The sequence below is a fragment of the Oreochromis aureus genome, linkage group 15 (genome assembly GCF_013358895.1).
Source record: "Oreochromis aureus strain Israel breed Guangdong linkage group 15, ZZ_aureus, whole genome shotgun sequence".
NCBI lineage: Eukaryota > Metazoa > Chordata > Actinopteri > Cichliformes > Cichlidae > Oreochromis > Oreochromis aureus.
Window position 1 is genome coordinate 18826444 of NC_052956.1, and position 23085 is coordinate 18849528.

Consider the following 23085-nt stretch of genomic DNA (forward strand, 5'->3'; position numbering starts at 1 on the left):
AACATTTTCACTGCTATACAGATGACACCCAACTCTATCGATCCCTGAAGCCAGATAACACACACCAATTAGTTAAACTGCAGGAATGTCTTAAAGACATAAAGACCTGGATGACCTCTAACTTTCTCCTCCTGTTGCAAAGAGATGCATCGCAAGTTGAAGGGGTTGCATGCTCATCTTCTGAGTGACCAGTTGTTTGATGCACTAATTGCAAAGACAAGAAAAAAAAGAAATTGCATTCACCATGCAACCGCAGCTTTATCTTAATTGCAAGATTACCATCCTTTTTTCCTCTAGTGTGACAGACAATGAGAAAGTCATTAAGTTTCTTTTTTTGTTGTATTACAATCCAGATATACTGTATAGGCGATAAAAAAAAAATAACAGCCTGTGTGTCTCCCTTGTGGTTAGTGCTCAACATTGTACACAGAAAGTCAAATACTCAGTATATTAAATATCCAACTAACCACACAAGACCACAGATGTTGCTGTCGGATTTATTTTAGTGCTGGTAATAATTTTTAATTTGTTCACATGAAGTATAAACTGTGAAAAGTTCATTTCTGTTGGCAGTGCCTTTCCTCTGGAATCACCAAACACCCTTCTGTTCCAAAGTACGGAAAGTGCCAGCAGTGAGTTTGAGCCTCAGTGAGTTTTGCAGCTAAAAAGCACAGCAGGGCATCCTGTTTCAGTGTATTTATGGAAAAAATATACTTTTGCTTCCCATTTGAAGATTTACTTTAAAGTCAAAGAAACTGAAGTATTTATATCCTATCAATACCTAAGTGTGAAACTATGCATATAAAGGTAAAAGCAGAGCATCTAAGCAGAATTGTAACGTCGTAGTTGCTCAGGGTAGATTTAACTACAATATGTACAATCAGGTGGTGGCCAGCTGTTGGGAGGAAAGCAGGCTCATCAACAAAAACCTTTTGATGAATTGTGCAAAACGCTGCAGCACGTCTTTTAACTGGAACAAAAAAGTCTGAGCACATTACCCCCATTTTAATTTCACTGCACTGGCTACCTGTACATTTTAGGATCATTTTTAAAGTTCTTTTATTTGTTTTTAAATCTGTTAATGGCCTGCCCCCCACCCCCCACTCATTTATTTTATTTTATTTTATTTTATTTTATTTTATTTTGCCTATGCTATTTGTATATGTACAGCACTTTGTGAACCCTGGTTTTATGTTAAAGTGCTTTATAAATAAAGCTGGTATGGTATGGTAAATATATGACCATTTGCCCTCTTTCTATTATTCACGTGAAACCATATGAAAGTTCTCTTTGATTTCAAAGATCTCTTGAATTTGGAATTTGACAAGGAGTCCAAACTAAATTTCTGCCTTTTGTAAAGAGTTTAAAAAAACAGACAAACAAACACTAATGTCTTTATTTATACTGTTTTTCGTACTTTATCTTTCATAAAAAAAAGAGGTTGTCAAATAAAGGCTGTATAAAATAGTAAACATTTCTGCTATAGTAGATGTATAGTATAAAGTTGCATAAAGTAAAAATAATCCAAAAAAAGTATTGTCCTTATCAAATTGTACTTATTGTCATTTTGTACTTAGGCAGCTGTACTTAGCGTTTGATGGATGAAAAGTAACACTCCCTCACACTAAAAGGAAATCAATCTCCAGAACTCTTAAGGCCTTGCAAAAAAATATCTAATACATGAAATATTAGTGATTATATGGAACAGTTTGATTCTACTCTGAGGCAGCAGATTGTCCCCATGGACTTACCATTTCTCAGCATTAAATAAGTGATTACACTGGGCATTGAAGCACTTAATGTGAGGCCTCCTGTGACTGGCACACCTGAGGAAAATAAAGGAAAAACAGAAGCTCAGTGGTTTAAGTGACTTTTTCTTTCAAATGTGCACCTGTGGGACTTCCTAAAGCTTCAATAGGTGCAGTTTCCCTCAAACTGCTGCAACTCACTGTAGAGTTTTTGTGACTTATGGATGCTATTTGATTCTAGTTCCTGAGGAATGAACAGTTTTCACCTGTCAGTGGCCTCTGAAAGCACTTTTTCTTGTCTTTGTGTCAATAAAAAATGGGATGCATGGTTTGAAGGGAAAATACTGAGAGCAGAAATGTTTTTCATGATGAGAATCCTGAAATAATGTAGTTCAGCTTGCGGCATTTTTTTTTTTTATATAGGGTGTGATTGGGGAAAACTTTCAAATGTGTACTAATTGCGATCTTCAGGACCCTCTTCGGGGATTTCTGGTAGTCCCCAGAATTGACATTGAGCGCTGGTCCCCCTTACTGCATGTAAATTTTCAAGCCTCCAGTGTAGGGCTGATGAAGAGGATCTGCTAGAAGAAATGAGCCGAATCCATCAGGCTACTATTACCTAAGGTTAACTGCTGAAACATTATACACCAGGGTACCTTTTTCTTTCAATCAATTCTGTACATATAGACCTCCACACACCGCTCTGGGCACAACGCCAGGCCAGTGTGCACTCAATCACCCCTGTACACACACAAAGAGAAGGTAAAGGAATAACAGGTCAGTTTTAGGGAAAATAAAAGTAATAAAAACACTGTACTTATGGTTATAAAACAGCAGCAACTTCTTTGTTTTTACCCTCAGTAGCTGCCACAGATCAGAAAGCGGTTTATTTGGGTTCTGCCCTTCTGCATGTGTGTGTGCATGTGCCCCTTTTTCAATAACCGCTTGTCATAATATAGCAGATAAAGTGCTGATATGGCTATGGCTGTCACTATAATACACCACCACCAGGGAGACGGGATGGAGAGAAAGAGAAAAAGAAAATAGGAGTAAGGAATGGCTGGGTGGGAGGATGGATGGATGGATGGATGGACGGTTGCTTGAATGGATGGACTGGAGTTGTGTGTATAAGCAATTTGGTATGGCAACTTTAGATGAACCTATAATTTGTCAGAGACTGAGTGAGTATGAAAGAAAGGGCAATATGGATGGAAAGTGGTGGATTTGCTGGCAGCAGTCTCTTACTCAGCAGCAGAGCCACAAAACATGATGAAAAATGCTGCTGTGATAGTGTGTGCGCGCGATAGCGTGGTAGTGTCCATGCATCAACTAAGTGCCATGAAGTGAAGGCTCAGAGAGAGCCAAGCCTGACACCTAGAGGTAGATTTTGTGAAGCAGCTCTTTCTGCTTCCACCTGTTATACTTATACTCTTACAACCGGCTATTTAATACAGTGTAATGTAATTGCTTCAGTACTGCCAGATCTCCTGGGGATTGCCAGAGAGGCTTACTGTTAGTCCTTGAAGTACAGATTAATTTTTATTTAAATGTAAAAAATAATAATAATAATTTTCAAATTATATATATATATATATATATATATATATATATATATATATATATATATATATATATATATATATATATATATATATATATTTGAAACACAATATAACATGGCTTTTCTAACTTTCTTGTTCTTGGACACAAAACCCACAAAATATAAACACTGTTCATAAAAATTAAGAGAACGCCTGATCATCACAGCATAACAATAAGTCAGTTAAGCTTTAGGGATGTCGGTCTGTTCAGTTAGGAAGCATAAATTATTGTGCTTAAGCTCTCCAGGTTCACTAATGAAGCAAGAACAAGATAACCCCCTGTTGCTCTCTACTTATCTTAACTGATTTTTCTCTATTTAGCTTCACTACTAGCATGAGATGGTATCTGCAGCCCATTTAGGTTACACAGGTAGTTCAGCTCTTACAGGATGGCACATCTTTTCAGTCAAGGTTTGCTTTCACACGAGTGTGGAGGAGATACCAGAAGATGAATCAGTTCACAAGGAGAGCTGGACAGGGCCGTAGAAAGGCACTGACCCGGCAGCAGGGTTGGTATCTGCTCCTTTGTGTGATGAGGAACAGGAGAAGCACTGCCAGAGTGCCACAAAATGCCCTCCAGCCAGCTATTCATGTGTTTCTGACCAAACTGTCAGCAACAGACTCCGTGAGGATTGCATGAGGTCCTGCTGGCTTTTAGTGGAATCAGTGCTGAGGACTGCGACATGGAGAAGCTGGACTACGTGTGCATCCTGAATGAGCGGTCATTTTCATTTGCACCAAAGGTTCCTAACTGGACAGATTTATGTCCCTGATGTTTAACTGTGTTTGTGTTATACTGTGATAATCAAGTGTTCCCTTAATCGTTTTAACAGTGTACCTTCACTTTTTCTGCTAAAGACCTTAGAAATCCCTTCAAATTAAAAGCTTGTGATTCAAAAGTCACGACACTACTGATATAGGCAAAACCAGGGCACCATCTTTATTGCTGTGTACCCAGTCACCATGTTTTTGATCAACTGGACATTTTAGTTAAATTAATCTGATTGATCCCTGTGGTAGTCTTTAGTCCTGTGATAGATTCAGGGTTGACCCCGCCTCTCACACTGTGACAGCTGGGATAAGCTTTGGTCCAACTGTAACCCTGAATTGGAATAGCATAAGAAAATGGATACAAGGATGGATGATTCTATAGCTGCTCTAAACAACCGTCATGTTAGCAAAGGATGAAGTGACTATGCACAGTTGCCTCTGTTAAGATTGCCATCTGACTGTGCAAGTCCCCTCAGCTTTGTGGGGCTTTGTAGTGTCCGCCTGCTTATTGTTTTGGTTTTAGCGCCCACAGCTACGTTGACTGATCTTATTTAAACTCACCACTATCATCAGCATCTCTTCCAGATGCAGCAGACAGTCGCTTTCTGATATTTAACACCTGCCCAGAGCAGACATGCAAAGTTATGCAACAAGCTGATAAATCAAAAGCACCGCTCCAAATGAATGCCAACATTGTTCTGTGTCTGCAAGATTTTGTAAAACATTTCAAACAAAAGTAGTCAAGGTTTATTCTAGCTCTGAGAGGTGATTGACAAATCTTAAAATCTGGTCAGACGTATCTGACCTTAAAATTCTCAAAAGTCATTTCTACCCTGCTGATATTTATTGTGGAGCAAAACAGATTTTTAGAATACATATTTATTATGAGGTGCTCTGCTGTTTCAGTAAAATCAATGAATGTGAGCTGTGAGGTAACCTGTTAGCATACAGCACACCATATATGAAATAGTGATCTCAGCAAAAAAGCAAAAAAAAAAAAAAAAAAAAAACAATTACAAGAACTTCAATGACGTGAACAAGAGACAGTTTGCTCTAAGGAGCAGAAGGCAGGACTTTAGGGAGTGGGCATAGTAACAGACACTGTCAAGTTCATTTGATATTAGACTTTCAGTAAACATGCATGCAGCTTCTGTTTGGTTTCAGAGGGTTGAGGTTATAATAATGGAAAGGTCAGCAGTTTGATCCCTGGCTTCTCTGGTCTGCATGTCAAAGCATTCTTTGACAAAATTACTGAAGCCCAAATTGTCCAAATGTATCCATTGGAGTGGTTATGTGATAGGTAGAAACTGTTCAAAGGTCTAAAATACATGTGCAAATGTAGCTTAAAACTGAATATTGGTAAAATTTTGATTTTTAAAATTCAACAACCAATGAGAGCGATGTGAACTGGTAGCCAAAGTCATGCATCTTGAGATTTGCACAGGGATATTTGTAGACCGAAAGAAAGAAGCCGAACATTTTGAGATTAAAGTTTATGGAAGTACATCAGCAATGATAACATATGCTCACTTGATCTTTTAATCAGGTATGATCAAAGAGTTTCTCTCAATATCTGAGCCACAAGAGAACCGACTATCACACCAAACACTGGATGTTGGATGATGATGATGGAGTGAATGTTAATCAGTTGGATCATCTTCACCCCGCAACCCAGTTTATCGACAGAAGAGACAATTTCAGAGAAGAGAACTGTATTTCAAAAGGTTTTATTAACATACTTTTTCCATTTAACCAGCCTGTACATTCAGTACTAAAAGGCCCTTGTACACTGACCTACCACATTATTAGGTACAGTCTAATGCAATCCAATACTGTTTAAGTGAATGTTGTGGTCTAAATTTTAGGAATACTTAAAAGTAATGCAGCCCAGCAAACAACTATACAACACATAAACTAGATTTAGCATTATGACAACATTAAGAAAAGCTAAAAAAGGACCAGTTTCATAAAAGTGATAGATTCAAATTGGATCTCATAAATGTATCTAATAATGTGGCTATTAAATGTTAATGCACACAAAGAAATCTGATCTTTAGACATTATGTAACAGCTGTTATTGAAGTGAGAAAGCAAAACAATTCAAACACAGAACACATAAACTTGAACTTTTGTCGGCGTAATGAAATGATAAACTTTTCTTTAGGTTAAAGTTCACTTTAAGTTTTACAAGCTCACCATCTGATCAATGGATAAACAAATAAAGCTGAATAAACACTTTAGTGCAGAAAAGTTTGAAGATGTTGTGATTTTTTTTTTTTTTTTGCCAAACCACAGAAATCTGACAGACAATATATGGACAAAAGTATTGGGCCCCACATCTTAATCTTTGAAGTAAGGCGTTTTGCCACAGGTATTTAAAATCAACCATCCAGTTATTCAGTCTGCCCTTACAAACATTTGAAAAAGAATGAGTGTGGTACTTTAATGGGATGCCACAGATAAACAAGTCTGTTTGTGAAATTTCTTTCCTCCTACATATTCCACAATCAGCAGACCACATACCATAATACAGCAATGTGGGTTATCACACCATCACTCTGCTGACTGAGATCCAAACCTCCTCTGGCATTAACAGCAGCACAATCATGTGCACCAGGAGCTTCTTGGTATAGGTAGGTGTAATGTGCAAGTAGCCCAGTACTTTTGCTATTACAGTGCATTTTTCAGAGTCCTCATTTAAGTCTTCCTTTACATTATGGTTCAGAAGGACAACTTTTCTATGCATCATAGAAAGCCGTTTGCATATCAAGGTTTTATTACTTTGGCTGTCAATGTTACACAATGTTATATTTTTTCCTTTTCTAATTTACTTTTAGGCTCACAGTTATTCCAATTCCACTACTACAGCACCAATCTATATTTTTTGACATTTGTCAAGTTCTTTATTGCCTTTTTTGTACATTACTTATACTCAAACCTAAATAGGGTACTACTTTTTGTTTTCCATTAAATATTGCAGGAATCTTTGACATTAGGCACACAAACAAGATCATTGAAAGCTTTGTTTATCGTTTGTTAAGTTGCAGCTCAAATGTAACAGAGATGGCAATTTCCATAAAATTTGGTTTGGCTTTGCTCATAGTTTAACTCAATCTGTACCGTTTTTCTTTGCCTCCAAAGCATTTTCCAGCAAGAACTCAAATCTGCTGCTGTTGAATTGTCAACAAAATAAATGATCTAGTTTTACCTCGAAAACTTGAATTATAAAAAGAAAATAAAAACTAAGAAACACACACTGAAAAATGTCACCATGCAAATTGTGTGTAATCCTGAGTCCTGAATAAGCCACTGAAAATATTCTGAAAATTCCTTCTATGAATTTTCTTACTTCCCTTGTAAGGAACAAACGTGCATATCACTTCTTTAAATATAAATAAAGGCTGAACATTATTCCCCTTTTAGATACTATAACTAAAACTCAATTATACTATGATGCAACTTCAGTAACTAGTCGAGACTCAAGAATTTATTTCCCACAAACCTGTGGCTTTGGTACAGCTGGTAGTACTTGAGTATAAATTCAATTTTATATGGAGTTTGGCAACTTGATGACCCTGGCATTGGACTTGTAGCAGTGTCTCCACTGTGTAAACAAAGACATATGTACTTCTTGTCCAAGTAGTTTGGAGAGTTGGCAAAAAGGCCTGAGGACGGGTGGGTAGACGGGTAGTATGTGGTACTAAAATATTTACCCAAAGTTCAAATACATAATCACCAAATTCAAGAAAACAAAGAAACCAGCACCACGACATACAACTGGGATAGAGGTCCACACCACACAGCATGAATACATTAGTTAAAGTGCTCAAAAGGATAAGAGTGACTAACAGCTAACAAACGTAAAGCTTGAATGAAAAAGCAAAGTGAGGAAAACAAAAGCCACATTCAGAGTTAGAAACACATTTCAAATGCATTAACAGAGAATGGCCTCTACGCCGAGTGAACATGGCACATTCAGAAGCTTTCACAAGGCCGCTCATAAGCAAAAGATCCGTTATTCAGAATGAGCCAAAGAAGCTCAGCAGTGTACCTTCAAAGGCTTTACTCATCATGTGGTTTTATGTAGATTCATAAAAAAGGTTTTAAAAGGAGAATCTGAGAAGGAAAAGAAGCATTTTGGAAAAAAGGCAAGGAGAGAAGAAATTAAAGAAAAACTCTAAACGCAGGGTTGAGCTGTCTCCAGATGGCAACTCTTTTGTTCCATCTCTCACAGAAAGCAGCAAGTAGGCCAGGACGACTCGTAACAAACCATGTGGAGCAGAGCGACATCGCTGCATCGCCCTGACCGTCCGCGATGCCCTTTGGCTAATAGGGGTCGCTGAATTAGAGGTGAGCTACAACAGATTTCTGAGTGGGGAGTTTTCCTCCTGTAGGGACAGAAAATATGTGTATTTTAAAGCAAACCCAACAAATATGCAATCTGGTTATTTAGACACAAACTTGCAGCTTATTTCTTACCAAGAGTGTCTTCCAAGGAGTTTAACATCACCTTGTTGAGTTTTAAAGTCCCCTGTTCCTCGCCTCTGAAGGAAAAACATTGAAGCAATAGTTGTTACTTTCGGGGCTAAAAAAAAAAAAAAAAGACTTAATTAAAATGTAGTTCTTGTGGCACTTTATAGCGTTCACTGGATAATCCAATATTAAAGGGATGCCTCCCGCATTTCTTAAAAATCAATGCTGCAGTGGCATTGTGATCTGGAAGTAGAAATTACAGGAATGATATCAACACTAAAGCAAATAAAATCCAAACCATCTGCCAGACAGATAACAGAGATAAGAGAGGTAATATATTTTTGGATGAAAGGAAAAGAGTGAAACTAAACCTAAGCATGGGACATGCAGGTGAGTAAAACCAACATACCCTTTGATTTTCTGCACAGTTCCGAGTCTTATCAAAGCTGCCAGAGCATTCTTCTGGAGGTCCGATGACAACACTTCAATATACCCTAATCTACCTGGAAATACACATGTGCACTTAACATGTAATCATTGGTATAGAGTACTGAATGTTTGAAAATAACAACTCACAAGCAGAAATAAGAAACATTTTGGGAGAGAACCTGTGAGAAGATGTTTGATGATGAACTTCCGGACAGCAGGAATAAACTGTTTTTCTGTCAGACCGTCTTGTTCACACAGGAACCGACACACCACCTGTCACCACAAACGCAAACAAGGAGCGGTTAGGACTGATGAGGCAACAGCACCCTCTAGAGGACATCTGCACAAATCTAAAGTATGTTACAAAGTTTCAAAATATAACAAAATAGCTCTAAGATACAAACAGATCTAATTATAAATATCCCAGTGTATTACACAATTTAAATATATATGGTTGAGATTGAGGTGTCCCTCTTATCATACTGTACGTTGTTATTTAAATGAAATATATGAGAAAATTATAAATTTAAAAAAAATCTCTCCTTTCAAATGGGATAATTCATGTTTTTTAATCATTTGAACCAAACTGTGCTTCTCTTTGATCTATTGTCATGCACTTGACATCATAATACAGGACTGACTCTGTACATGCAAAAGACGATCCAGCGAACTCGTGTTGAAAACTACACTGTGTCGCTGTGTATGCATCTCCCTCACCTGGTATCCTTGTAAGAATGGATCGAGAACACTGGTGAGGAAGGCCAAAGTCCTGTGCCCTCTCTCGGTGATCAGAACCTCCTGCTGGTTTATTTGCAGAGTTCCGGTCTTCACCAGCAGGTAACAGGCCTCCTCAAAGTCCTGCCAGACAACAGGAGGTGAGAGAAATATGTCACATTGACCATACAATAATTTATTCATAATTAATCTGGAGTACACCAGCACAGAGAAGATGTGTCTCACCTGTACAGTAGCTCCAGGACAGAGAATGAACTCATTGGAAAACATGTTTCTCAGGAAGCTGAAGCTGTTGTAGATCTCCTCTGGAAAACAGACACACGGGTCACCACAGCACATCATGCACTTCCATCCCACTCTATCCCCAGTATTCTCCATATTCCCTCCCCCATCTTAGCCTCGCCTCTCTAACTTTGTCTCCAAACAGCTTAACCTGAGCTGTCCCTCTGACGCACTCCTCTCTAATCTTGTCCATTCTGGTCACTCCCAGTGAAAACCTCAACATCTTTACCCCTGCCACCTTCAACTTGGACTCCTGTCTCTTTGTTTCATCATAGTAGGTCTCACTAATATTTTGGGAACCTTCCCTTTCACTCTTGTTGCCGTCCTCCCATCGCAAATCACACCTGACAATCATCTCCACCCACTCCTCCCTGTCTGTACTCTCTTGTGCACCATCCACTGCTTTTGACCCCAGTATTTGAACTTGTCCGACTTCACTGTTACACCTGCATCATAGCAAATGTGCCAGCATAAACAGGCTGAATTTAAGTGAATTTTTAAAGACACTTAGCTGCCAGCTGAGTTTAGATTTCATTTTTTCATTGTTAGTTTAACTTTGCAATATGGATTCACAATAGAAAAAAAAAAGATAATAAAAATCATACCATATAAAAAGCTCCATAGACTCTAATGTAGACTTCACATCAGATAAGTAAGTTTAATTTTTTTTTTACCTTGTGCTCAGTTGGCACAAAATTACTTGGAAAAACTGAAAATGAATTTTCTGGAGATAAACCAGTCACCTCTTAGCTCCCATTTTCCTCTTACATAAAGTAGATTTAATCTGTGGTGCCCTAACTAACAGTAGCACTACTTGTTTTTCCTGTATTTCTACCTGCACTCATAATGTATGAGCAGGCTGAGAGCAGCACAGTTGCAGCAGTCTTACGTTTCCGGTTGGAGGCAGCAGTGTGGATGGCTGAGGCCAGCAGGGCCGGTCGGATGAAGACGTTTAGTGCCTGATTCCTGTAGGAGGCGCAGGAGAGTATGACGACTGCCTTGTTTAGGAGCTCCTCTTCTGGAGTAATGGCACCGCGAGTCTCTCCGGGCACCTGTTGACCTCCTACTTTAAGAGAAAATTAACATTCATTTACTTATGTTTTCTCTTTTTGTAAACAGTTGTTAATTGTCTGCATTTTAAGTGGAGTCAGATTAGAAAAGGAAAAAAAAAAAAAAAAAAATCTAGCCATCCTTTCCTGTGGTTGACTGGCCTCTGTCTTTCTCACCTCTTATCTATTTTCCCAGCCAGAAAGAAGCAGTCCGTTTTGTTTGCATTTGCAGATTATTTGTACTGGACTCGGAGTAACAGCTAGATTATTTAAATGTAGTCTTTAGGTCATGTTTTTATGACTGGGCTAATATTATGATGATAAAAAAAAAAAAAGAAAAGAAAAAAAAAAAGAACAAGGACATTGAGAAATAAAAACACCCGGGATAAAACAAACCTTGTTCCAACGCCAGCTGAACTCTTCCCTCAGAGATCCTCACCAGACCTCGGTGAAGGGAAAGACTGGAGGAAACAACCTCTGAGGGAGGTATGTGGTCTGAAAAAACAAGAGAATCATAGATGAGGGGAAAAAAGATGGGATGGATGGGACGTTCTTGAGCTGCATATCAATATCACATCATCCCTATGCATTGCTCTACCCCTGTCGCTTAATGTTTAAGGTTGCATCTCTCCATCTTGTTTTGTTTTTACAAGGTTCCTAAAAACTGCCTGAATGTGTGCAAGTCTCTTGACTGCACTTCACCTAAAAGAAAATAAAACTGTTGTACAAATGTTTTCATGTCAGTTTTGAGTATTTCTTAATGTTAATCTGTTCTTAATCTGCGTTTATCCATGTTTAACTTTTACTTATCTTACCAACATCAGCCTGAGGACTGCATGTATCTGTGTCAATGTGCACACAGCCATGAAAAGATTGTATGAACTTTATATCAAGATTGTTCGATTTGGCCTCTGGTTAGTCCTCTCACTTTAGTACGTAGAGTTTTCATTATCGCTAAAACAGATAACTGGGCTGTACGGTACCCGGCCAGTGGAGGAAGGCTCCATACTGCCGAGAGAGGTCCCTGAGCCACACTGCTTGTTCAGTGAGCTCATCGAGTGCCGTCCCTTGCTTCTCCTCGGCCGCCTGTTTCTGCAGCAGGACGAAGGCCAGAAGGACCCAAGGCTTCAGGACCATGTTCTCCTCCTGGGCTCGCACCAGCCTGTAGGCGGAGTCATTCACAAAGCTGAGGATTTCCTCACTGGGTCTCGTGGGGATATGCCTGGAATCAAAAAGCACAAAGTTAGTCAGTACTATATTTTTGCATCTGTAATAAGCCTAAACATAAAACTACTTCTTTAGTTAAATAAATATAAAATGTGTATGGTTAGCTAAGAGAGAGATGGTTTGAAAATGTGAGCACTGTCCACAGGACACTCATTAAAATGAGAAGAAAGAGGCCAAATTCTAAACTTTATAAATATCTAGCACGGATATTGATAGATAGAAATAATATTTTTATAACTTTTCAATTACAGAAGATACAAAAATGTCCAAAATATTAAATATTTTTTAAGCATGAGGAAAAAGACAAGCAAATGACACAGGGCCAAGTTATGGCTTGGATTTGAGCCATTTTCACAAAATACTAAAAGTTAAAATCAGTGGAAAATAGAGCTCTTTGAGCTATTTTGGACTACAAATGGAATTTAAATTAAAACAGTACCTTGGTATCAGGTTGAACTGGCTGCGGTTAACTCTGCTTTCAGCTAAACTTCTTACAGACACGGGCTGGCCAAAGTATACGTGGATACTGCCGTAGTCTTCACTGAGGATCTTTCTAGCTTTAAACAGGCCCTAAAAAGGAGACAAGAAGAAGAAGAGCACAGAGTGATTTACAATAAGTCTTTAAAGACAAAGAAAGACCCACTTACAGTTACTCAACAAGCTCAAGTCTCTGTGACCCATTTTCCGATACCAGCTCTGCGTTTTATTATCATACAGTATGTGTTGGCACGTCTGCAAGTGAAATCTGCATTCAGACTCTTCTTTGAAACACAAGTCAGTCAAAAACAAAAAAATGATGTCTTTGATCTCCAGTAATCAGACTAGCTGCTTTACACTTCCAAAATACCAGAATAAATAACTCTCTGCACTCGAGACTGCCAACTACAGCTTTTGATTTCAACAGCTTTGCTATAACTATGAATTAACGATATTATGTTCACAGTAAACAGGTCTCATGTTACTCACTGAAGTGGACTCCTTGGGTTTTGGCACACCCAGCAGCTCCCTGGCATAAAGCGCCTCCTCCAGAGTCCTCTCATAGCTGATACTCACCGGGACCAAGCTAATGTCAAACACTTCTCCTTTAAGAAATGGGTCCATCACTATATTTAACAGACCTGGAGGAGGACACACAGACAAGGATAAGTGCCAAAAGTACATTTACTGCTGAATAAAGATCTGGTGACACACGCCTAGAAAATCATCTGTAACCATATCGCTTTTACAACATGTTTAAAGAAACAGCTTCAGATCTACATTTTTCACTAATAACCTGGGAGAGATAATCTGTGCTCAAACCTGAGCCTTACCCAACTTTGGAGTCAAAGACTTGGCTGTTCGGCTTCTGGTGCCCTCTAGGAAAAATTCAACTGGTGCATATCCGTTCTAAGGTTAGGAGATAAAGAGGAACATAAATGGTATAGAAATACAGAAACAACAAAAAAAAAAAAATACAGAAAAAAAATGTGACTCATTCCAAATCACAAACCCTAATGAAGCTGCCTCCTCACCTTAAGCATAATCTTGACGTACTCAGAGAAGACAGCCCAGTACAACTTATCTCCACCAAAAGACCTCCGAATAAAGAAAGCTCCAGACATCCGCAGCATCTCCCCAACGACCTTCATCCCCATGAAGTCTGCAGAGAAATGCAAAGTTCATGTGCAAAGATGTATTATAAACCCATCTTTAAGACCTCTGTGACACAGCAAGCACTGATACACGTGTAGTTAATAATTTGCTAGCCCATCATATACACACACTTGTTCATTCCTTTGCTTACCCATGCCAGCAGCAATAACAGGTAGAGCCAGGTCGTAGGTGTACAGGATGTACGACATCAACAAGAAGTCCATGTAGCTGCGGTGACTGGGCAGAAGTACTACTGGGTGGTTGTGAATGGCCTGCTGGAGCTAACAACAATGAAAGCACAAGTTAAGTGCATCTGTGCGAGTTTGAGTAACTGTCTGAGCCATCATCCTGCACTCACTCTCTGGAGGCCCTCTTCGTTGATACAGATGCTCCGGAACAAGGTTTTAAAGACTTTGGAGAGAGTGAAGGCGAAGAAGCGAACCGTGCTGAGCTGCAAGCGTTGAGCCATCTCCTCCAAGATGGCTGCCGCCTCCCCAGTGACTTCATCTGATGTCATGCCCTTCTCTTTAGAAACCTCAAAAATTCAAAATAAATCAATTACAAACAAAGACATGTTAAAACAAATTATACTTTTTTTTCCTAAATGTGTTTAAATTTCTGACAATGAGAATGCGGGACGATTTTTGTCCCTCTTGGTCAATTTTCTTAGTCTATAAACTCGAGAGAAAACTTTGGACTTTGAAGTTTTTACTGTATGAAATAAGGTAATATTTCAAAATGAATCAGAAACCATTTTCCTGCTACTGTGTCATAAAACACCATGCTGTGCTTGAACGCTAGTATTGGTGTTAAGTTAAAAAAGTGCATGGCACAAACTACATTTCCTCTGATAGCCACTGGGCTCAAAAAGCAGATCAATCTTCATGATTTAAGCTTAAAGTTAAAGTCAGTGCTGCAGACACAGGTGGCTGTAGCTGCAATTAGGTTAAGTGTGTTTTCTGCACTTAACCTAAGGTAATTTGAGTCACTAAACTGGGCCTCTTAGCTGCGTTTGTGGTGTTGGTGTCTCCTGAAGCACTTTTATTATGTGGTTAACTGTGCTGACCTTCATACCCGTCTGTGCTCAACTCTAACGCTGTGTAAAACTTGTTACTTTAGCTCGCTTGCACAAATTTTCTTGTTGCAGAAATCCTTGAAATAAATGCGTTAAAGAATGGAAAGTGCATGAGACATTTTTCACTGTGAAATGTAATTTTCTGAACTGAAGAGAAAAATACATCCACCAGGTATAATCAGAAAGCCAATTTACCTGAGTGATGACATAACCCAGCTGATCAGACTGCAGCACCATTTGCTTCAGCTCACTGACTTTGCATGGAGTCAGTCCTTTGTAAAGAACAGGAGTGTAACATTTGAGAGCGTATCTCAAGTCACTGGAGTTCCTCCTCTCCTCCAGCATATCCTCAAAGTCATCTCTTTTCTTTAGCATAGGATCTCTATGCTATTAAGAAAGGGACAGGGCACACTATTAAGAACATGCTTTACTCACAGTTCTCCCTTGTATAACATGAGTGACAGTGAAGACAACCACAGAAAAATCCTATAGAGGTGAAAAACTGACAGTTGAGATGTTTGCAATGTACAAACAGATGTGGCATGCAATGCACGACATCAGCATTTATTGTAAAAATTGTTGTCCTGTGCTGCAGCATTTTTGACACAAACAAGTGACATTCACATAACCCCACATTCAAAATTTTTGTTAAGCATAAAATATTTCTTGAGACCACTGAGGGAGTGTCAATTTTGCTGCTGGAAATCTTGTGTTAAAGTTTAAGCTCAAACAATACCTCATATCTCATTTCCTATCCATGTTCTCTTTAATCAATGAGCAGCACTTAGAAATATCCACTGTGAAATAAAAAGTGCAATACTGCCCTCTAAGGGTGAAGCTGGAAAGGACGCCAAAATTATCACACAAACCTACACTTTTTTTGTAATTGAGCCAACTCTGGGAAAAAAAAGAAGAATTGTAATTTTCATTCTCAAAATAGGCCAATTTTACTTTGATGTGCATGAATACATCAGGGCTCTAAGTTACTGGCACAGACTTAAAGCTGCTCCGTTTCAAAGCTTGAACAAACACATGCCACAGTTATTTTAGTTGCCTAATTTTTAGATATGCAAAAAAATATGGCATTAAAAATCATTTTTACTAAAAATTAAGAGCACCACACGCTTCATTAATGCTCACATCCGGTCCAGTATGTTGAAAGCAGTCACTGGTTTTAAGTAACAAAGTCCATAGGGTAATATCTGCTATATTTAAAAAAGGGGGGGCTTGAATACAGTAAGCTTTATTAGAGTCTTCAACGCTTTTTATGTTAAACCAACGCATTAAGTTCACTTGTGATTAAAAGGGCAATACACACAAATCGTGAGAGAGTAGCTTATTATTTTCCCCCCCCCACAGTGAAACTGAATAGGAAACCAGCAGATACTGGTACCAGGAGGAGCAGGATTAGGAAATACTGTCGCAACTGTTGCCTCATACAAGTTTGACACTGGGCTCTTCTTTTGACAGGGTTAGTGCAACTCCAAAGTTAAGTAGTTTTCGCTTAAATCTACTCGAACTGCGATAGGAAACAAAACATGAGGCCAAACATTTTTTCTTCTGTCTGAAAGCTTGAAGGCTGAAACTTCAGGGTTATGAGCAAAGAAACTGGCATGATATAGGAAATCAGTTCGTTACCTAAATTAGAGTGATCCAATCTAGACAGACACACACACACACACACACACACACACACACACACTTTCCCAATAACATAACCAGCTACATCCAAAACACAACACAGCAACGTTAAATTAAATCACCAGCGACCACTAAGAAATCACGCCACACATTCTTCTAGTTAAACGTATTGTTTCCCACGTTAACCACAAAATTAGCGCATGTTTAAAGCCTGCGTCGCTGCAGACGTGAACAATTCAGCACGAAACCGTTTGAATGAAATGTCAAATGTCAAATAGTGGACACCGTGCGAGGGCGGAGAGCTGAGCTAGCTTAGCCCGCTGGCTGAGACCTGCATACCTACCGAATAAACAGCTTTGGAGGCCATGTCACACTTTACAAACACACGAGCGATACATCCAGCGAACTTAATACGTGCACGTTTATTTTGCACGGTCCTGTCTCTTCTTATCACACTATTAGCTGGTAACAACACCTGAAAACTTCACATGGGCGTATTTAACAAGTGGCATTTCCGTGGCAGCATTTTTGCCCTTCCCTCTTTTACCTACGGTGGCCGGACAGGACTAATACGCCGGGTTGCACTGCATGTACCATGTGCGCTCTGTTGTCATTCAAACGAGCAAGTTAGCGACTTAGGCTCTCAATTTTTCCGCTTAACTTGCTTATAATATTAGATGGAAATGGGGTCCGAGAGAAACGGGAATAAAGACGAAGATAGCTTGTTTCTGGAGCATGTTTTGGACAAGCTTTATGACTTTGGTAAGTGTGGTTAGCTGGCTGGCTAATGTTAGCTTTACTGGCTACTTTAAAGGCTGGTACTGTGTTTGAGCTTTGCTCTATTACTCGTTTGTTATAATATTATGTTTCATGAGTCTACTTGCAAGGAAAAGAAACATATCTTTAAACTATGTTACATGTTTAGTTGTATTAGCCAGAATACTTACTCTAACGTTAGCTGTTTACTGAGTTGTCACCTAAAATGAACATTATACCAATAAATGGCAGGAAAATCTCTTAGTATACAAAGCTCAGCTCAGCTTTGCTTATGTTGCACCATCCATATAAACGTGCAACTCAAAGGGCTTCACACGGCTAGAATAAAACAACACAGAAAAGCAACACTGGTGGTTTTTAATGTACATGAACCACAGAAGTAAATGAGAGCGTGTTATATTATACAGTAAATACTAAGATTCGCATACCGAGATTAAAAAGCGCGAAAAGCAAAAATAAAACAAGTCAACTGTCGAAACTTGATAAAAAGCTTCTTCTCCATCTGACAGCTGCTTCCTGTAGGGGTCCCTACAGCTTCCATCTCGCAGCTACCTCTAGCATCATAATCTTTCACACCAACCAACACAAGCATGTCCTCGTTCACTACATCCATGAATTTTGTCTCCAAACTGCTCAACCTGAGCTGTCCCTCTGATGTACTCCTCTCTAATACTGTCCAATCTGGTCACTCCCAGTGAAAAGCTCAACAGCTTTAGCTCTGCGACCTCGAGCTTAGTCTCTTTGTTTCATCATAGTAGGACTCACTAATGTTTTTTAAACCTTCGCTTTCACTCATGCTGCTGTCCTTCTGTCACAAATCAGCTCTGACACTCATCTCCACCCTACCTGCATCTTTTTCACCTCTGTTATGCACTGACTGTTATGCACCTAGATATTTAAAACTGATCCACCTTCACTACCTTAACTTATTATGTCTGCACTGTTACATCTGTCTCCCTCTCATTCACACACGCATGCTGTCTTACTCCTACTGACTTTCATTCCTCTTCTCTGTAGTGCAGTCTAGATAAAAACAAATATAGTTCATGCAATGTAGTTAAGCAGCACCACAAACTGCATTCTCGACATTTTCATAAAGTTATATCATGACCCTTGGATCAAGTTAATGCAAATCCTGAACATTGTCATTATTAATGCATCAATCAACAGGGCACAAGCAGGTCTGGTGGAGCGGTGACGGCAAGTGTCGGGGGTGATTTGAGATAGAAGTATAGCAGGAAGAGATTTATTTTAATACTGCTTTGCTGGACTGCATTAGTTTCAGTTTAGCTTTAGCTATAGAAGTGCAAAGTTACCTATACTTTAAAAGTCAGGTGTCTGCTACTTTCTTGTGTTACTGACTTTACCAGAGTTCATGGCCAAGTCATGTAAACAAAATGTTACAGGGTCTGGAATCTGAATTATATTGTTGATTGATGATGTAGGATCAGGACCAAAAAAGAAGTCACAGAAGAAGAAAAAACGAAAAAGATGCGAAGGTTGGGAGGAAGAAGAGGAGCTCCCTGCAGTGAAGGATATATGCAGTGACACTGAAGACTACAGAGCAGAGCAACATGATGCTCAGCAGCAGCAGCAGCAACAACGAAAGGCTGAGCAAACGGGTAGGCAGCATAGCAACAGTATGTAACACCCTCAGTCATTCCACTTTTGTCTGTGAGTCATTAAGTTTTCTTTCTTTTCTTTTTTTTTACTCATTAATCTGATTCATCCCATTTTCTAGCCTTCCAGCAAGTGAACCAGGTGGAGGTAGTCACATTTCAAGACCCCACAAAGAAAAGAAAAAAGTCAACACCAGACCCCAACAAAACACCTGTAAGTCTGTTGTACTTGAGCTTACTGTGGCTCTCTATATTTGATTGGAGGCTGGTATAGTTCAGTTCATGTTGATGGTGTGCAAAAAAAAAATTATCTTGTATCCAGCTAACAACCGGTGTTGGGAGTCGTTACACATATTACACATTTTTCTTGTTACTTTTCATAAAAGTAGATTACTTAACTACTTCTTTAGAAACATGAACACGTAGAAACTGAGCCTATGCGTGTGACTTTTACCTGTTGAAGATCAGGCTTTGGCTGCTGGGCTGGCTCAGCATTCACTCAGTTTCATCACCACTCTGGGTTCTTAGCTGGCCTAGCATTAGCATGCTGTCTGTACAGATATTTGCAAAGCTGCAGTTCTGTTAGCAGCAGACTGTTGTTTGTGCAGTTTGCACTTTTTTAAAAATTTTATTGTATTTTTTTATAGCACAACAGGAAAAGAGCACAATGGTAATGTCCATATCGCCACTGCTCTAAAGCTGTAACGCTGTAGATCGCTCCACCCTTTACCTTTAACAACGTAATTGTAACTGTTTTAATTTGTTTCTGTCAATTTTGGGGGGGTAAATGTGCAGAAAGAGTAGATTAGAAATAGAGTTATGGATGCTACCTATAGAAAGATCAGCAGCAGTGGCTTCTGTGCCAACAGGCTTAATAGGAAATGCAGTCATGTCCTCTTGTCTAGCACAGGCACCATTTTTTTTAAGGAGCTGTCGCAGTTCATTTTACAGCATTTTCATCTTGGAAACTTGTTTTCCAGTTGATACTATGAAACCTGCTAAATCCTACTGTTTGACCTCCAGCAAACCTCCTTTAAAGATCCCCCTGTCACAAATGATTCTCATCACTTTCCTTTTCCTCCCGTCTTCATTGCCTTTGGGTTTCTGCTGTCATCCCTTCCAGGCCCTTCACGTAGCAGAAAAGGAGCAAAGCGACCAGCTAGGAGAACTCAATTTGGAAAAGGTGATGGTTTCACCACAGTTTACTTCAATTTACTTTGTTATTGCTTCTTAACAAGATTGAAATCCATGTTTTGTTCATATATAGCTGTAGATTATTGTTCTCCGAAAAATATAATTACCAATCATGTAGCTCTTCATATCTACATGATTTTTTGGGGCTTTTAATGTATTTGTGTGCTGGTGTCAGGCTCGTCTGGAAGTCCATCGGTTTGGAATTACAGGCTATAAGAAGGAGGAGCAGCGTGTTTTTGAACAGGACAGGGCGGTCATGTTGGGAGCCAGAGTAAGAGCAACATTTGCATCCAACTTTTAGATTTTGCTGTAGAGCAGATTTTTTTATGGCCCAATTTTCATGTATTTAATGTCTCCATCAGCCTCCTAAAAAGGAATATGTGAACTATAAGATGCTTCAGCAGCAAATCAAAGAGAAGAAAGAGAAGGAACAGGAGGAAGCTCAGCTGGTACGACCTGCACTTTCAGTCCAGTTACACTTATAGGAAAATTACTTCTATTTGCTGTTCTTATTGTAGCATGCATTATTTCTTTTTAGGGTCTGAAGAAAAAGAAGAAGAAGAGTAAACAGAGGTAGGTGAATAAAATCACGCCTTTCTTAAATATCATTGATTCTTTACCTTAATTATGTACTTTAATTAGTGTTAATGAAATACTTTCTAATCATAGAATTCATCCTAACCCTCCAAAAATTAGTAATTAAATATGAAAATATACTGTTATACTAATTTCTGTGTCTCCAACCTGTGTTTGCTTCTGCTGCTCTGTCAGAAACAGGAAGACAACTGTACCCTCGGGTCCTGGCGCAGCCCCCTCTGGTCAGGTGGGCCGCTTCAAGAACGGCATGCTGATCCTCAGCTCCAAGGAGATCCAGAAGATCAAAGGCAACAAGTGAGGAAAATAGGAAATGACCAAAACAGAGGATGATGTCTAAAAGCAAACTGTTTAACAGTCTTTCAGTGTATTTAAATCAAACTGGCTGCTGGCCCCCTGAATGTTCAGGATACAGCCCTGAATGAGATTTTCAGTGGCTTCCGAATCTCTTTCCGATTGATAACTGTAAAAAGGGGCAAATTCTCAGTGTATACGTGTTTTAACACGCTGATGCAGAATCAGTGGTGTTTGAGTTTTTTCCCTGTACTTTATGGCCTGCGCTAAAATAAATATTTAATAGTTTTGCTCTCTGAGAACGATGTGTCAGTTATGGTGATACCATAAAAGACGTGTAGAGCATAAGAGAGAAGCAAACACTAACAGAAAACCAGCCAGAGTTCGTCTGCTCTGAAGCTAGGAATAACAGAATCAGTACTTCTCTGCTGTGTTATAAATCAGTCCTTAAATATGATTAATATTTAATTACTTGCCTTTAAATTTATTATTTATGTTTTGTATACTGTTTTGATCATTTTTATCTGAAAGTAATTTTGTGTTTTTCTCAATTTAATGGCAAATTTGGAGGTTTGGGGCAGGTCAAGTCAACACCCACGTGTCCTTGTATTCATCATGTTGCTCTGTCGTCAGTTATCTGAACTGCAAGCAGGAGTAACAGAGGGGCAGAACTGTTAGCTCTCATATTAGTCCGCATCCCAACAGCAGAACTAGGGAAGGCAGTTAATGCATATTCAATGTTGAATAAATTGCAGCTGCAAACAGAGCTCTCACTCATATATGAAAACCCTGACTTCAGGATGTGTAGCAGCGCATGTTTGAGCCCTTTAATAAAAACAACTTATAGGATGTGTTTTCCTAAACTTTGAAGCTGCTTTGCATTCTGATCACTGAACCCATGATGACCACAAAGTCTGAATGATGCTTTTACACACTCAAACGACTCAAGACATTTCTCATAAATACCAGGACGCAGGACAGACTAAGGGCGCTGACAATGCCGTCAATTGAAAAGCAACTGAAGCACGACATTCCTGATTTCAATAAATCTGTGATTGATAAATTTGCACATAAAACCTTTTGTGTTGTTTATCCAATAGTCAAGACTAAATAACCTGCTAAAAAGAAAAGTGCCTATTCTTTGTATTATACCTCGATAGTTGGTGTTGTGTATAGTGGATAAGACAGACTTTTCAGTCACTTGTGACATTCATCTATAGCACTATATCCGGTAAACCATATTGAAAGAAAATCTGTTGCTGCTTGCAGACAGATTCATATTGTAGTAATCATTAATTGCAATATGATTAAAGTTTTTTAATGTAGCTGCCGACAGATGTCACAATAAATATGGGTGTGGTTAGCAATTCAGCACCGGAGCCAATGTCTGCCCCACTGTTGATTGTACTCAGGAGCTGCTACTGCTAATGATCCTATTAAAGTGGATTTTCAAGATATTAAACAATTTAAAGGGTAAAAAGCTGTGGTTAAACATCTGGTTATAAAGTACAGATTTATTTTCTTTGTTTTGCAGGTGAGGGATTTGAATCCTACAGAATGGAAAATGCATACCAGCATGTTATGGAGAGGAAGTGGACACAATATACATTTCCTGATAACATGTCACTGTCTGGGAGGGATGGTGTTACTGGTGACTACTGAGTCAGACATCGAGTGGATTGATCTTTGAAGTGGACTTCGACTGTGCATCTGGACAAGTCTTAAAGCACATAACTGGAGACTGAATACTGTCAAATCATCTTCCATCACAGTTTATTTATTTTGTTTTTATAAATGACAAAAAAGAGACATTTCTGTATCTTGTGTTGTACACTGACATTTTTAAAAGTATGTAATTGCAATGCATTTCTCATTTACAAACTGAAATGTAGTTGTACAAAACATTTACATTGGCAGGAAGGGGACGGGATCATAACAGGGCAG

At 39.0% G+C, this 23085-nt stretch overlaps 2 protein-coding genes across 4 annotated transcripts; one reads left to right on the top strand and one right to left on the bottom strand.

The window, feature by feature from the left end:
* Positions 1-5831: 5831 nt before the first annotated feature.
* Positions 5832-17180, bottom strand: gnpat (glyceronephosphate O-acyltransferase). Of its 2 annotated transcripts, none has more exons than XM_031750524.2 (17): positions 17007-17180; positions 15218-15409; positions 14306-14482; positions 14099-14228; positions 13827-13954; positions 13626-13701; positions 13282-13433; positions 12755-12885; positions 12072-12310; positions 11485-11583; positions 10929-11102; positions 9983-10062; positions 9740-9880; positions 9202-9295; positions 9003-9096; positions 8600-8664; positions 5832-8508 (listed from the first exon to the last, which is right to left on the bottom strand). In XM_031750524.2, the coding sequence occupies exons 1-17, from the start codon at positions 17028-17030 to the stop codon at positions 8465-8467; spliced, it is 2040 nt and encodes a 679-aa protein (XP_031606384.1). In that variant the 5' UTR covers positions 17031-17180; the 3' UTR covers positions 5832-8464. The 2 variants fall into 2 exon arrangements, with proteins under 2 accessions (XP_031606384.1, XP_031606383.1); XM_031750523.2 differs by having other exon boundaries at positions 10929-11105.
* A 27-nt stretch (positions 17181-17207) lies between these two features.
* On the top strand, positions 17208-22948 carry c15h1orf131 (chromosome 15 C1orf131 homolog). 2 transcript variants are annotated; one of them, XM_031750530.2, is made up of 9 exons: positions 17208-17425; positions 18886-19062; positions 19182-19273; positions 20183-20242; positions 20429-20524; positions 20616-20702; positions 20792-20826; positions 21025-21144; positions 22676-22948. In XM_031750530.2, the coding sequence occupies exons 1-9, from the start codon at positions 17341-17343 to the stop codon at positions 22677-22679; spliced, it is 756 nt and encodes a 251-aa protein (XP_031606390.1). In that variant the 5' UTR covers positions 17208-17340; the 3' UTR covers positions 22680-22948. The 2 variants fall into 2 exon arrangements, with proteins under 2 accessions (XP_031606390.1, XP_031606391.1); XM_031750531.2 differs by lacking the exon at positions 22676-22948 and having other exon boundaries at positions 21025-21148.
* The last annotated feature ends 137 nt before the right edge of the window (positions 22949-23085 follow it).